Source organism: Neomonachus schauinslandi, chromosome 7 (genome assembly GCF_002201575.2).
Source record: "Neomonachus schauinslandi chromosome 7, ASM220157v2, whole genome shotgun sequence".
Taxonomy (NCBI): domain Eukaryota; kingdom Metazoa; phylum Chordata; class Mammalia; order Carnivora; family Phocidae; genus Neomonachus; species Neomonachus schauinslandi.
The window spans coordinates 150,153,388-150,167,983 of record NC_058409.1 but is presented as its reverse complement, the minus strand read 5'-3'; the positions used below and the strand labels follow the sequence as shown (position 1 = coordinate 150,167,983).

Here is a 14,596-nt window from a genome sequence, read left to right as displayed (position 1 = left end):
GCGGGGGGCCGGGGGGGGGCCCCCCCCCGGGGGGCATCGGGGCCGGGGGGGGGGCCCCCCCCCGGGGGGATCCGGGCCCGGGGGGCGGCCCCCCCCCCTCGGGAGGCATCGGGTCCGGGTGGGCGCTGCCCCTCGGGAGGCTGCGGGCCGGGGCAGGCGCAGTGGGCCCTCGACTCGATGGGCGTCTGTGGACCCTGCAGTCTGGCAGGTGCAGCTGCGGTCGGGGGGCTGGAGGTGGTTTAAAACCTCGAGTGTGCTTCCAGTGAAGGACAGTGGGCTCCAGAGCCGGGGGGTTGTTGCTGTGAGTTCAGTCAAAACTGACCACTGTGACACCAGAGAATTTGGGCGCTTCCGGGGCGTGAAGGACACAGAAACCGGCCTGGGGCTGTGGGAGGGGCTGGTCTTCCCAGGAGGGCAGGGGCCAGGGCCCAGGGTGAGCCCGTGGTCCTCTGCCCCACGTGCCTCGCAGGGGCTGCAGTGTGACGTCTCTGTGGAGGGGGACAGCCACCAGGAGTGGACGTTCACGCTCTACGGCTTCGACCACAGCGGCAAGGCCACCAGGGAGGTGATGTGCCCGGCCGCCCACGGACAGGCAGATGCTGCCCCCGTCCCAGGAGGCAGGCGGGGCGGGGCCGGGGGCGGGGCCTCTGTCTGGGGTTCAACTCCCCAGGGCGGGCGGTAAGGGCGCCAGGGGCACCCCTGCACTCTCCTCGGCTGGCCTGTGTGCAGGACGTGACACCCGACTGCTAATCCCCTGAACATAGATTCGGGGTCAAATTTAAGCATCCAGGAGATGTGATCCCCAAACCAGCAGGGCTGCCCCCGGGCTGCCCGGGGTGCACACAGGGCTAGATGGGACAGGCGTGTGTGTGGGAGGCCGCCTGGAGGCAGCCGAGGGCCCCCTGCCCGGTCTGCCTGTCAGTGACGTCGGGCCGTCCTCAGGACATGTCCAGCCTGGTGCACACCATCTACGAGGCCATCGATGCCTCCGTGAGCCACTCGTCTGGCAGCAGCAGGACCCTCCGTGTGAAGCTGACCGTCAGCCCTGAGTCTCTCAGCGAGAGGAAGGAGAGTCCCCCCACAGGCCAGGGTGAGGGGCTGCCCTGCTCAGACACCCCGGAGACCCTGCTTGAGACGGCAGCCCGTCCCACACACCCTGTCCCCACAGCGCTCACTGCTCATTCCCCGAGCCTCTGGTTACTGGTCAGCTCCGTTTACCGGTCAGCGCCCCAACCCTCTGAGGGCGAAATGCCTGTCTGGCAAAGGAGTGCGTGAGTGGATGAGCAGGGAATACGCCGCCCCTCTTTCAGACCGGGAGCCCACTCGCTGCAGGATGGAGGCCGAGCTCACCGGGGACCCCGGGGGGGCCGACAAGAGGCCGTCCGCACACGCCAGGTGAGGGACTGCGGTCCGGCTCCGTCCTCTGGCTTGTCCTCAGTGGGAGCAGCCCGCCCACCCCTGCCACCCGCAGGCCTCAGGGCTGTCCCCTCAGGACGGAGCCACCAAGCCAGGCACCTGGTGCAGAGGGCGGGACGCTGGCCGAGAGGCCCTGGGCATGGCCCGCCATCAGGGTGAGAGCAGCAGCTTGGGGCCTCTGTGGCGGCTGACGCTCTGGCTGGGGCTGAGTGCACTCAGTGTCTGAGAGGCGGGTGGGCTTTGAGGGGCAGTGGTGGGTTGGCCTCGAGACCCTCCGTCGCCATGCTCTGGTGCCCTGTGGGTGTCACTGGGCAGTCTGGAGGGCCCGGCGTGGTGACTCGCTCTCTGCCGCAGACTCAAACGGTCCAGCGCTCGTGAGTTCTGTGGGGCATCCCCGACGGTGGTGCTGGGGTCGTGTTGGGGGCCCCCGGGGCTGGCTGGGGGCCTTGCTGTCCTCGGTGGCCTTCCTCCTGTTGCCCTTTGGAGCAGTGGGTGTTGGTCAGGGCCCCTGCGCGGACCCTGAGACCGCCCACTGCAGGCGCCCCTCCGCTCCAAGTGCCCTGCTCTGGCCTCACGCGGCCCCAGGAGCTCAGGCCCTCAGGCCCTCATTCCCGCGGCGCACGCAGGAGGCCCGGCGCCGACCCCCACCCCTGCTGCGAGCGCGGCCCATACTGCGTGGACGAGAACACCGAGCGGAGAAATCACTACCTGGACCTGGCTGGGATCGAGAACTACACATCTAGGTTTGGACCCGGTAGGTGCGGGAGACCGGCCCTGGGTATGAGGCCCTGGGTACAGACACCTCAGGGACAGGAGCCCCACCTGAGCATCCTGGGGTCCCTGCAACGAACCACAGTACAGTACTGCATCCACAGGTGGGCCCCCCGTTCAGGCGTGCGGGTCGTACCTGCCCCAAGGGAAGACGTCCTGGGCCCCGGGCGGGTGTCCCGGGCGCCCCGTGTCCACAGGGCCCCACCGCGGTCTCACAGGCACCCTGGCTCTGCAGGGGCGCCGCCGTCACAGGCCAAGCAGGAGCACCTGGGCAAGGCCACACACCCCCCGAGCAGGTCCCGCTCCCAGGAGGCAGACACGCGCACTGCACTCCAGCGCCGGTCCCAGGTGCTGGCCGACCACCCGCTGCTGGCCACAGAGCCCGCCGTCAGGGCCCTGGGCGTGCAGCCCCGGTCGAGGGGGCAGGAGAAGCAGCTTCTCAAGCCCCCCAGGGGCTCAGGGCGGCCACCTGGGGCGCCGGGCACAGGCAAGCCCGGGAGAGCCTTCGGCTGCCCCCCGCCGGCTGCCCCGCCCCAGGCCCCCCAGGACGGCCGCCGCCTCCCGCAGCCCCCACCACAGCCCTACGGCCACAGGCGGTCCTGGCGGAAGAGCAGGGAAGTCCACTCACCGCCCAACGCGGCGCTCGGCCAGTCCGCGGCGCTGGAGCACGGGGTGGTGCGGGACCTGCCGCCCATGCTGGTGGGGGAGGGCTGTGCGGTGCCCGTGGTCCACCACCACGAGCACCACCACCACCACGAGCACCACCACCACCACCACGCATCCTAGCGCGTGGCACGCACCCGCCGGGCAGGGCCTCCACGGAGGCGCCCGACGGCCGCTGCTGGGAGGGCTGCCGTCTGCCCCTGCTGCCCTCCGCAAGGACACCGGCCCCACGTGGACACGTGGATGCCGCAGACGGCTCAGTTATGAAGCTCTTCCGTGTCACCCTTAAAACCAAGTGTGGAAAAATATACGGGTGTCTGCTCGCTGGATTCCAGACGAGGCCCTGTGGTGCTGGGTCTCCGCTCAGGCGCGCCGCATGCTCGGGGCGCACAGGGTGGCGAGGGCTCCCTGTTGGGCGGCCCTTCCTGTAATTGGGTCATCATGAAGTCAGAGGGGTGGGCTCGGGGCAGCCTGTGGTCCTGGGTGCACGTGGCCCCCATGCGCTGATGGACGGAGGGCGGGCGGCCACGCGGGACACAGAGCTGTCAGGAACCGTGGCAGGAGGCAGTGGGCAGGGTCGAGGCCCGCGGGAGGTGGCCTCTGGACTTGCGTCGTCAGTGGCCAGCATCTTCAGCATCTTCCCAGCGTCATCCGTGGACGGAGACGTGGACAACGGGCAGGCTTCTCATGCTTGGTGGACGCACACACGCGCACATCCAAACGCTCGGGCACAGCCTCGGTGAAGCTCCCCTTTGGGAAAGCGGGATTCACTCTGGGACATCAAGAGAGGGGCTGCAGACCAGGAGAAGGCCCGGGGGTGCGGGCAGCGGTCCCACTGAGGCAGGAGGCTCCAGAAGAGCAAGCTGACCTGCCAGCAACTTGAGGTCTGTGCCGGCAGTCCTGCGTTGTCTTCCGGGCGCGAGGTTGAGAAAGCGCGGGTGGTTGAGGCATGAGCACCACCCCCGCCGGCTCAATAAAACACGTGCATTTTGTACTGTGTCGTACCCTGTAGTAAAACAAGCATTTCGGAGACGTTCTGTCCACCTGCACCAGCAGCGTGTGGGCACGTGTGCGGACCAGGCCGCCCTGCCGGGTGCGTGGGAGAGCGCGCGTCTGTCTCTTACACATATGTACGTGCACACTCCGTATTGATGGATAACCTTTCCCCCCATTTTACTGCATAAACAAACAAGAAACCCCAAAACCTAAGCCCCAAATCGGGCTCATGGTAACGGGACACTTGGCACCACATCTGGGGCCGTGCAGACCAAGGCTGACAGTGGCTGTGTGTAAACGGGACTCTGTCTGGAGAGGCCGGAGCAGCACCTGCCCCCATCCACTCCTCCCGACATGCCCCACGCCATCCCCTGCCCCTGGGAGACCCCCACGCCACCCTCATCCCAGGGGGTCATTCTCAGCTGTGTTTCCTCACTGCACTTGGGGAGACCTGTGTCCCCACCAGCACGCTAGCCTCACCCACTCCTGCTACCTGGAATCTCGTTCCCGCCTGCTCCTGGGCGCCAACCCACGAGCTCTGAGGCCACACGCCTTGTCCTCAGTACCAGGCAGAACACCACACACAGGGGCAGCCCAGTGGGCTGCCACGGAGGCCAGGAGGGACAGTGGGCCTGGAGGTCCAGGGAAAGCAGGAGGCCTGGGTGCTGCTCAGGAGGGCGGGCAGGAGTCAGGTGCCTGGCCAGCCCTGCCCCGATGGGGTCAGGCGCATTGGCGCCCCCGTTCCACAGGGCAGGGAAGGTGGGCAGTGCCGGGGACAGCCTGAGGATTCCGTGTTGGGGCTATGGGCAGGGGCGGGTGGAAGCTTACTGGGAATCCCAGGAAGGGTGTGGGGCACTGGGTAGGGCTTCAGCCAGAGATTCTGGGGAAGAGCCATGGTTTTAGAAAGAAGGGGTCTCGGAGCACAGAAGGAGGGGCAGAGGCAGGTGGGAAGGCAGAGGGACCGCCCATGATGACCACTAGAGAGAATTGGCTCTTTCTCTGGCTTTTTGTTCCACTCTGGGCCGGACGGATCAGGTGATGCCGTACACATGGGGGGTGCTGAGTCAGAAACACCTGCATGGACACCAGCTCGAACTCTGGAGTTCCCAGGCCAAAGGTATGGAGACGGTCTTGGCGTCCAGTGGGGTCTCTCACTCACCGTGTGCTGAGTCTCTTGGGTGGCCCTGAGCCATGGGTCTGGACCAGTGGCATGGAAGTGCCCAGGAGTTTGTCAGGGATACCCGAATCGTAGCCCGGCCAGAATCGGCCCCAGACCGAGACCCGGGACTTGGGGATGAGAAGGTGCACTGCAGGGGACTGGCCTGTCCACGTTTGCTCCTCCATGGGGCAGCGGCTGCGCTCTCCAGGTCCTACCCTCAGCCCCAGCCGGGGCACAGCCAGTACTTGATGAAGCCACGGGAAGCCCAGCGTCTCCTTCCCAGCTGCCCTCTGGGGCAGTGCCACCCTCCCCATCCGTCCAGGCTGACTGGACGACTGTCCTGCAAATTCTCTCTCTCCGCTTGAGCTGGGGCGTCCACCTTCTGCTCCCAGGCATCCGGGAGCCTGGGATCTCAGGATTCAGGGCTCGGACTGATTCAGCCCCATGGACTTGCCAGGGTCTCCCAGCCTTGGTAATCACGGGACCCAATTCTTGTATCTCTGTGTACTATGCTTCTGTTTCTCTGGGGAACCCTGACTACTGCGGAGACCACTTACAACAGCACCCACAATGCCAAACGCCTGGATGGCCAAGATCTCAACTCAGGCACTGGAACTTCATCGGGCGTCGTCTAGAAAGATCTAAACGGAGGGGCGTGTGCCTGGGTGGGTCAACACAGGCAGCTCAAAGCAGCAACTCGGTCCCAGCTGAGATCTCAGCCAGATTCCTGATGCTAAAATGCATGGAAAAGCAAAGGGGTGAGAACATGTGCAGCGAGGTGAAGGCACTGACCACCGCCAGGACACGCTGCGGCCACGGGAACGAACTCGGCACGCCAAGGCCAGGCTAAGCGAGCCACGGAGCAGGCAGGAGGCCCAGACGCAGCTCCTACAAACACAGCCACTACATTTGGGACAACGGTGCCCAACGGAGCACGGGCCGGGTGCCCACGGAGAAATGGTCACCTGACCAAAGCCCGGACCCACTCCAGGTGAACACACAACGTGAAGGATGCTCTGGGGTGCGGGCGGGCGGGCGGGCGCACTGGTGCGAGCCCCTGGAAACGCTGAGCGGGAGCTCCCGGCCCGGGGGTGCACCAGGGGCACGCACGCGCCCACGGGGGGCTCACACGGTGGGGCGCCTCCCGGAATGGAGATCCACACCGCCCGCCACGCCTGCCTGGGCCACTCCCACTGGCAGACCACCTGTGGCAGGTGGGGCCTCTGAGCCGGCGGTGCGTTTCCCACCCGAAATCAGGAGAGAAAAGCAGGACGCTCCTTGAGACGCTTCTCCAGACACTGTCCGCTCGTGGAAGGACAGTCGGGGAGGCGATGCTGTGCAGGGCGTCCCTCGGATGAGGACGCTGGGATCAACGGCCGCTCTGCTCTGAGGCAGAAGTCCACGTGACCCCACCCAGCGGTCAGTGACGATGGGGGCAGACGCAGCGAGGAATTGTCTGGGACCTTTTTGTTCCCGTCCCCCTCACCTCCACCCTGTCTCTCCCTCGGGGCACCGGAGGCCACCGCAGGAAAAAAACACAAAGCCAGAGAAACCGTCTTGTCCCCTGAGCGCCTGGCGAGGTCCTGGTGAAAGCAAGGAGCCCGGGAGGAAGCTGGCGGGGCCTGCCCGGCACCCGGCCGCCCCGGGAGAGGCACCAGCAGGGCCAGACCCCGGGGCCTGGGTGCAGGAGCCAAGGGACGGGTGCAAGGACCGCACGCAGGGCTGGGCCCAGGAGGAAGGGGCCCCGGAGGTGCCAGGCGCAGGTGGCAGCCCCAGGCAGGCGGTCAGCCCAGCCCAGCCCCGCAAGGAGGGGGCGCCTGTCCACCTGGGGTCCCCGCATCGGCTGAGTTTGAATCCTGAGGGAATGTGGGCTGCTAACGTCACGGTCTCAGCAAGGACAGAAGCTCACTGTGACCATCTCCGCCTGGGAGGAGTGTACCGAAACCGGCACCACTTAACCCTTTCCTTACCGCCCCTCCCCGTGGGGCCGTGCCCATGGTACAGCGCACATGGCCACGTTCCCGATGCCGCAGCTGGGCCACGTGCACGGCGCGCAGGACAGGGCTTCATTCAACTCCCAGGCCAGCGTCCCCCAACCTGCCCTATCCTCACGGCCTTCCCCTCCCACCAGCTTGGAACCACAGGCTGAAGGCGGGAGCCTGGAGCGACGGCCCAAAGCACGGGGCCCTCGAGCTCCTCGGGGCTCCCAATCTCCTGGGCCTTGCCTCCAGTGCCCAGAGGCCCCATCACCCTGATGCCGGAGTCTAGGCCTCCCTGGCCACAGGTGGGCTGTTGTGCCCTGCCCTCACCTCTATCTCCAGCAGGACCCCCATCTCCTGGCCCCCCAACCCCTGCTGTCGGCTCCCCAGCCTCCACCATCCACATCGGAGGCCCGGCTCCTGCTCTGACAGTCCCCTGCCCGGTCCTGACCCCACCTCGGAGCCCCTCCCACCCTCAGGCTGTCCCTGCCTCAGGGCCTTGGCACCTGCCATTGCCTGTGCCTAGACTGACCCCGTCTCTCCTCTGCCATCCGGTCACAGCTCCCCCCACACACATGTTGGGTGCTGGCTGATGCCTCCTCGCCGAGGCATGGACGGCTCACAGCTGTGCAGAAGGGTCTCGGGCACAACGTCAGGGCACGACCGCCGCTCAGGCCCACGGGGGGCCGGGATCCCTCCTGGCAGTGAGAGGACTCGATCAACTCCTCTGAGAAGGTGTGACACGGAGTCTGAAGCCCCACGGGGGCCTCTTGGCTCGCTCGCTCACAGAACCTGCCCCACAGGCCCCCTGGGCACCGGTGGCCGAGTCAGGACCCTCGGATTCCGCTAGGTCCTCTCCGTGCAGCTCCATCTGTGTGCCCCACCCCGCCCTCTGTGCCCGGGGCATCTGGGCCCCCTGCCCCAAAGGCCAGGCCTCTGCTCCACGTCACGTGTGGGTGCCCGGGCCCGGCCAGCGCTCACAGCAGACCCGAAGGAGGGTCACTCCCGATGGTGCTGCAGCCGCCACGAGCCAGGCCCCCAGGACGCAGGGTGGGTTGCCACGCCACACGGCTCCGTCACGGCCTCCGTGCTGAGCGTCCTGGTTGTTCGAAGGTGTGCTCTCCACAACCCCCGTGGCACACCCCGTCACCCCAGAGCAGCCCCGCACCCAGGGTCATGGGTTCTCCCTGCCCCCGACCCCACCCGGGAGTGGTCACCAGCACGCCGTCTGGCTGGCTCTGTCCGTTCTCGGCATTCCATGTACGTTAGCACAGGACACGCGCCCTGACTGGCTGCTTCTGCGTGGCCCCACGTCCTCAAGACTGCTGGAATTTCATTCCCTGGAAGGCAGGGACCCCGTGGTCTCCCACTCACCAACGGCTGACGCCGGGCGCCTGCAGTTTCGCTGCCGTGAACACGTGGGGACACAAGGCCCCTTGGCTGTGGCTCTGGGAGCAGGAAGGCTGGGTTGGGAGGCCACAGTCTAGCGGTTCAGGATCTGTGGCACCTGCTCGCTCCCCCCCAGCCACGCGGGAGGGCTCCGGGGTCTCATGCTTGTTCCCCCTTTGGGCAGTTAAGTGCTCACGCCGTGAGCCTGGACGCTGGAACAAGGGGCCCCCTCTAATGACGGGTTTTCCCTGCGCATCCCACCCTTCTAGGAATTAGGACCTCAGTAACCGGCGGCATCACGTCCTCGTGCTCGGACCCTCCCACTGCCTTGTGCTTTGTTCTTTATGCCTCTCGGGCAATGCAGGTGATGATGTGTGAGCCACCCTGTCTGCCCTGGCCGATGGGACCAGGAGGCCCACGGGGAGGGGGGGAGGGTGCTTCTCCAGCAGTCCCACCTTCATGCTGAATGAGACACGGAGACTCGTCCACGTACTCAGCTTTTATACAATTTATTCTTCTACCAACAAATGATACAAAGACAAGGAAGCTAGAAAACAACGTGGAACCAACTTTGATCGGCTGCACGTGGGGTCCCACGAGGTTGTGTGGAGGGGGGCACGCGGATGCAGCTGAGCCCTCCCGCCGCAGCTGCACTAAGGTCTACGCCATGTGAACAGGGGTTGGGCGCACGGGGGAGGTCCTGCCATGCGGCCCTTCCACAGCGCAGTGTCCGCGCCACGGGGCCCTGGGACGTGGCTCCGCCCCTGACAGGCCAGGGGACCGAGGGCCAGGGAGCTGGGTTTCACTGCTTCACTGGGTGCAGAACAGCGGGGGTAGAGCATGGATGCCCGGGCCTCGCTGCGGCGGTTTGGCACACGCTCTGGCCAGTGGTCACTCTCGACGACGCAGACCCCCTGCGCTGCCCAACAGCTCCTGGAACGTCTGGACATTTAGCCTCTGCCCTGACCTGAAATCTGTGGACCAGGCGACTTCCTTGGGGTCCGAGGAAGCCAGAGAATGCCAAGGACACGGCCGTTTGGGGCTTGTTCGCAGAAGCAGTCTCTTCACTGATGCCCTAATTACCACTGAAATCCCCAGGTGCTTAAATAAATAAATACACCACACAGACGAAGCACAGGTCACCACAAGCTACAGCAGCGTGACTGGGACCACGACCACGAAGCAAGTCTACGGCCCACTGAAACAGCCCACAGTGCCCCACACGTGGCTGCCACCATCCCCCGTGCGCTGGCAGGAGGGGGCAGGCACACGGGCTTCGGCTCGCTGACTCAGGGCCGCTGAGGCCCTGGGTACCCCGTCCGTGGAGCCTGGCGCGTGGAAACCGAGGGCCATGGGTACGCACACATCAGGCGGGGAACCGCGGTGAATTCTCAGAAACGGGGCCCAGATGCCTGTGTAGGACGTGGCTGTGTCCCAGCTGCAAACCCAGCCTGGGCGTGGCAGGACCCCTGCCTGGGTCTCTGCCCCTCAGGCAGCTTCCTGGAGCCGAACCCCCCAGGATGACCATCCACGTCCCTGAGGAATCAGGGTCCCCCTCCTAGACATTCCTGCACCAGGCAGGCACGCTGACCAAGGCCACCCAGTGAGTCCGGGGTGGACGGCCCTCCTCGGCCTTAATTTATAGGAACACAAACAGGGACGCTGCAGGGACAGGCGCTGAGGAGGCTGACCGAGGGACCAAGGCTCTCGGTCACCTTCCTGAATGGACCACTGTGGCCCAAAGTGACCTTCAGTCAGAGCAGGGGTTTCTCGTGAGCATCCTGGACGAGGCAGAACTGACGCGAAACCATGACAACCAGACAGGTCTGGCCACGGAAACCGCTTCTGGAACCCACAGCCTGAGCGCATGGCCAGTGCCGCTGGTCCCAGGTCACCGCGAGCCTCCCTCGGGGGCATCCACGCCTCCCCTCCACGCGAGGAAACCACTGCAGCTGCGGGCTGGCTCCGCGCCTGGAGGGAGAGCTGTGGGGCTATTCTGGAAACTTCCATAGGAGGCCAAGTGTAGCACAATCCCCAGCCCACCCGGCGTGTTCCCGTGGGGCTGAGTGTCAGGAGTAGATGGTGACTACCTCCCGGCCGCTGCCCCGGACCAGAAGGACCCTGTCGAGACCCTCGGTCAGGACCTCGAGGAACTCCATATCTGGGGTGACCTGAGTTAAGGACAGCTGGTTACACTCACAAGAGTCCCGGGCAGAGGGAGGTTGGTTTGCAGGAAGAGGCCCAACGCAGGCCTCAGCCAGGTGCCCACCGGATGCACGCTCAGGACCAGCACGCGCCTGTGGCAGGCCTGACCGGGAACCAGAGCCCCGCCCTCACCCCGGGGCTTCAGCACAGATAGGAATCCATCGAGAGCCCTAACAGCCCGCAAGTCCCAGTCCGGTCACCAACCAAGCGCAGAGTCCTCAAGTTTGTGGTTAAATCAAGGCTTTAAGCCCAAGAGCCACCTGCTAATCCCCACCCCCACCCCCGCTACCCACGTTCCGGTGCCCGAGGGGAGGGCGGGGGCCATACCCCAGAGGGCAGCCCGCAGGCCGCACACCCGCTAGGCACCCAAGTCCCCCTCACAGGATGCACAGTTAAGGGTGCGAACCCAGCTCACGGTAGAGCTGACCTGTGACCTCCGAGGTCAGGCCTGGCAGCCTCCAGCCAACCAGGAGGGGCACCAGCTGAGAAGGGCTGGGAGGCACATGGGGGACCACCTGGCTCTGGCTCACCTGGATGAGGGGACACGGTGGCCCTGTCTCCAGGAAGACGCCCAGCCCGGGAGCAGGCCAGGCAGGAGCTCAGAGCCAGCACCGGAACCCACGGCGGGCAGGGTCTGGGGTTAGGGGTGTGGTGACTGCCCCCACATTGGGCGTTTCGGGGCCAGGGCTCTGTGTCCGTGTTCATCTCAGCCGTGGTCCAAATTCCTGCGTGTGCCAGGTTCTTCACGGAAGGCCTGAGCTGCCCAGGATACCCCGCACATTTACGGCTTCCTCAGTCACTGATGCCCCAAACCAATCAAGAACCGTTCACCTGGGGCCCCCAGTTTCTGGCACTCAGACCGGGGGGGCCAAGTCTGCCCCTCCACCTGGTCTGCGCGGTTCAGCCCGGGGCCTGGAGGCTCTGGCACCAGGGGCCACGCTTAGGGCCCCACTGCTCCCGCCCCCAACCCAGGAATCCCCCGGGCAAGACAGCCCTGTCCCCGGGAGGTGGAGCGGCCCAGCCTTCCCCGGCCTGCTGGGCTGCACGCACAAAGGATACAGTTCTCATCCCCCTGCCGGTTTCTGGGGGGCCCCGGCATGTTCAGCAGGACAAGCTGCGCGCCCCGGGACCTGCTGAGGACGACACCGTTGAGCTTCACGGCCGTGTGCATCCTCCTGACATTGGACTGGTTCCTGCAGGGGGAGAACCACTTGGTGCTCCGGCCCACAGCTCTGGGCGCCAGGCCGGCCCGAGCCCTGTGAGCCCATCTCAGTCCCGGGGAAAAACATCAGGATTCAAATGGCGTCACCTCCCCCAAAGACCCCACGGGGGAGGAGACTCCACTGAGGCTGGTGAGCACCAACCGGGGACATTACCCACCAACAAGAAGGGTGTGGTGTCCGAACGTTCTAAAAACCGAGCTTCTCCAACTAGGAGCAGTGTCCCCTGCTGCAAACAGCGCACTGTTGAGCATGAAAGGCTCTAACCCCACCCCACCTGGGAGCCTCGGCATCACGGCCCAGCCCTGCTTCACTCCGGCCTTGAGCTAAGCCTGCTCAAGTGAGCACACAATGGCATCTCACTCGTCCTGACGGGCTGGGGGCGCAGGGGAGCCCAGACATGCTGTGCAGGGAGATGCCCAGGCGCCTGGCGCCCAGGCTGGAGATTCTGGTCGAGAATGAGGCTACAAGGTCCATCCCGGGCTTGGCAGCAGGCACACTGCTGCCCTTGGCGAATGGCCGATGGACAAGCGCTTCCAACGCTCAGCAACCCAGGCCCTGCCCCTCGTCCTCAGCAACCACCCGGCTCTGCGCACTCCATTGTGCACCGATGGTCCTCCAAGAGTCCCAGGCAGACCCCTGCCCGCCCACCCGCCCGCACTCGGCCCCATCCTCGTCTATCCCACCTCGTGGCCAGGTGGCCACGGCCCCCATGGGTCCCCACGGGCTGAGTGTGTCCCAGGAAGCACACTCAGGAGACGCAGTCTGGGCGAGCTAACCGCCTCCAAGACGTCCATACCCCTGAGCTGGAAAACCTGGCAACTCTGCCAATTCTTGGGTGGCCTGCGCGATGGAATCCGGGGGCAGCCCGGCTGTGTCGGCTGCAGCCCTGCCGAGAGCAGGTCACCCTGCCACAGACTTGGGGGGGGAGGGGCAGACAGAGGCCAGGGCACAGGGTGGGGGGAGGGCAGCTCAGCCCTTGAGCCAAATACACCAGATCACAACCACCAATTCCCAGGAGGAAAATAGGGAGCCGGGCCTCTTTCTGTCCAGTTTCGCCTGATAAAATTACAGACTGGGCACCTGTCCACGGCACAATCAGGGATCTTCCATTACAAGACCATGAGTTAGCTGCCTGGATAGACCACAATTACCAGTGTTTGGGGACAAGAGTCACTCCAGAAATGAGCGTCTGTGTGGTATCGAAGGATCCCTTACGGCTGAAAGCCTGAAAACACATATAATCTGAAAATCAGGGGTTTGGGTCTGGCTAGAAAGGCCCCGGGCTCCAGGGTGACATGCCTTGTGGAGGTCACAGGGGCGCGGAGACGGCCAGCTTGGCCCTCGTGTTTCCAGGAAGCCAGCAGAAACCTGCATTTGCTCCCCGCGGCGGGCCGTAAATGCACAGGGTAAGGGAGCCGGTCATCCGTATACTGAATCTGGTGGGGCAGGGCCTCTGCTGAGGCTGGGGGTGGTGGGCCGCCTGGGGCAGAGGAGGGGCAGGTGAGCGATGAGCACGTGGCCAGCATGGGGGGGAAGCTGGGGTTCCGGTCCCTGGGCTCCTAGGGGCCACACGGCACGGACAACGGACCAAACACAAGCAGACGAGCACCTGCACGCACCAACGCCCCGGGGACAGCCAGCCACCCGTCGCTCAGTCCCCTGCCCCCTACAAGCTGACCTCCCAGCCTAACCCTTGACCAGGAGCCCCCCCAGAGCCCCGGGGACAGGGTCAGCAGGCCCATGGCTCACAGCGTTTTTGGGGAGAAACCATATTCCTGTCTCCCCACTTTTGTTGTTTTTGTTGACTGACTTTACCTGGGGACCTCCCCGCAGATCCCCGCATGTCTACAGGCTCCACGCCCTCCACGCCCAACCCCCGGCCTCAGCGCTCTGCTGTGGACGCCGCCCGGCCACCCCTCCGCGGGGGACACACCCGCAGGCGCTGGGGGGGCAGGGGGCGCACAGCAGCCCGTCCAGCTGCCCCCCGTGTCGGAGCATGCACAGGGTCTGTCCACACCCCTCTGCACTCCCGGGCTGCAGCTTCCTGGGTGAACAGCACCCAGGAAGCTGCAGATCTGCTCCTTTGGACAGGAGCAGATCTGTCCAAACGCTCAGCCTCCAGGGTTGAGGACGGAGCAGCTAAGAGCTACTGAGCGCCGGTCCCTCTCTGCTCCAGCGGCTCAGGACCCGCCCTCCCTGCAGCCCAGTCCTTGCGCTGCTCCAGGAGGAAGCTCAGCTGTGTGCCCTGAGCCGTCTGGACAGAGGGGGGCTGCAGCTCGTGCGGGCACGCACACACACACAGGACTGTCCACACGTGCACACATGCACACACGGTTCACATGGCAGCATGGGCCAAGCATGCGTGGTAACAGGTCTAAGAAGCGTCCTAAATAAAATGAGACGACTTACAGATTTCCCCATTCTCTACACGGGAGAGAAAACACAAAGAATGAGTTACTTCGAGAGTGACCACGAGGAACCTCGCTGCCCTCCCCCGGCCCACCTGGTCCTTCTCCCCGGACCCTCCCCTCACTGAAGACCCTCCGGGCCCAGCTGCACCGCGCCCCCCATGCTCAGCCCAATGCCACAGGCAAAACCCAGGCCCCCGCGGGCAGCCTGTATGGGCGGTGGGGTCACAGCTGGGAGTCCCCAGCCCCCCACAAGCCCTGACCTCTAGCTGCTGGGATCCAGCAAGAACACAGACACCCGGATCCCGGTGAACAGTGGCCCTTGGGCCTGCGGGTCAGCAGGCGCATGCCTGTGACCAGTACCAGACCACAAAGCACCCCCAGCCC

The 14,596-nt window shown here is 65.4% G+C and overlaps 2 protein-coding genes across 4 annotated transcripts in view; one reads left to right on the top strand and one right to left on the bottom strand.

Moving 5' to 3' along the window:
- NKD2 (NKD inhibitor of WNT signaling pathway 2) overlaps nt 1-3,072 on the top strand; it is a 25,177-nt gene extending 22,105 nt beyond the window's left edge. The window contains exons 5-9 of the mRNA XM_021687097.1: nt 470-565; nt 943-1,090; nt 1,311-1,395; nt 2,043-2,170; nt 2,423-3,072. Coding sequence (XP_021542772.1) covers nt 470-565; nt 943-1,090; nt 1,311-1,395; nt 2,043-2,170; nt 2,423-2,973 — 1,008 coding nt within the window. The 3' untranslated portion in view covers nt 2,974-3,072. The remainder of the gene's footprint in view (nt 1-469; nt 566-942; nt 1,091-1,310; nt 1,396-2,042; nt 2,171-2,422) is intronic.
- Nucleotides 3,073-8,874: 5,802 nt separating this feature from the next.
- SLC12A7 (solute carrier family 12 member 7) overlaps nt 8,875-14,596 on the bottom strand; it is a 40,683-nt gene continuing 34,961 nt past the window's right edge. For 2 of the 3 annotated variants that reach the window (XM_044917017.1, XM_044917018.1), the window contains exons 23-24: nt 11,638-11,771; nt 8,875-10,534 (exon numbers count right to left, since the gene is read on the bottom strand). In XM_044917017.1, coding sequence (XP_044772952.1) covers nt 10,443-10,534; nt 11,638-11,771 — 226 coding nt within the window. In that variant the 3' untranslated portion in view covers nt 8,875-10,442. Of the gene's footprint in view, nt 10,535-11,637; nt 11,772-14,210; nt 14,226-14,596 lie in introns of all 3 variants that reach the window. The other variant, XM_044917016.1, reaches the window with a different exon arrangement.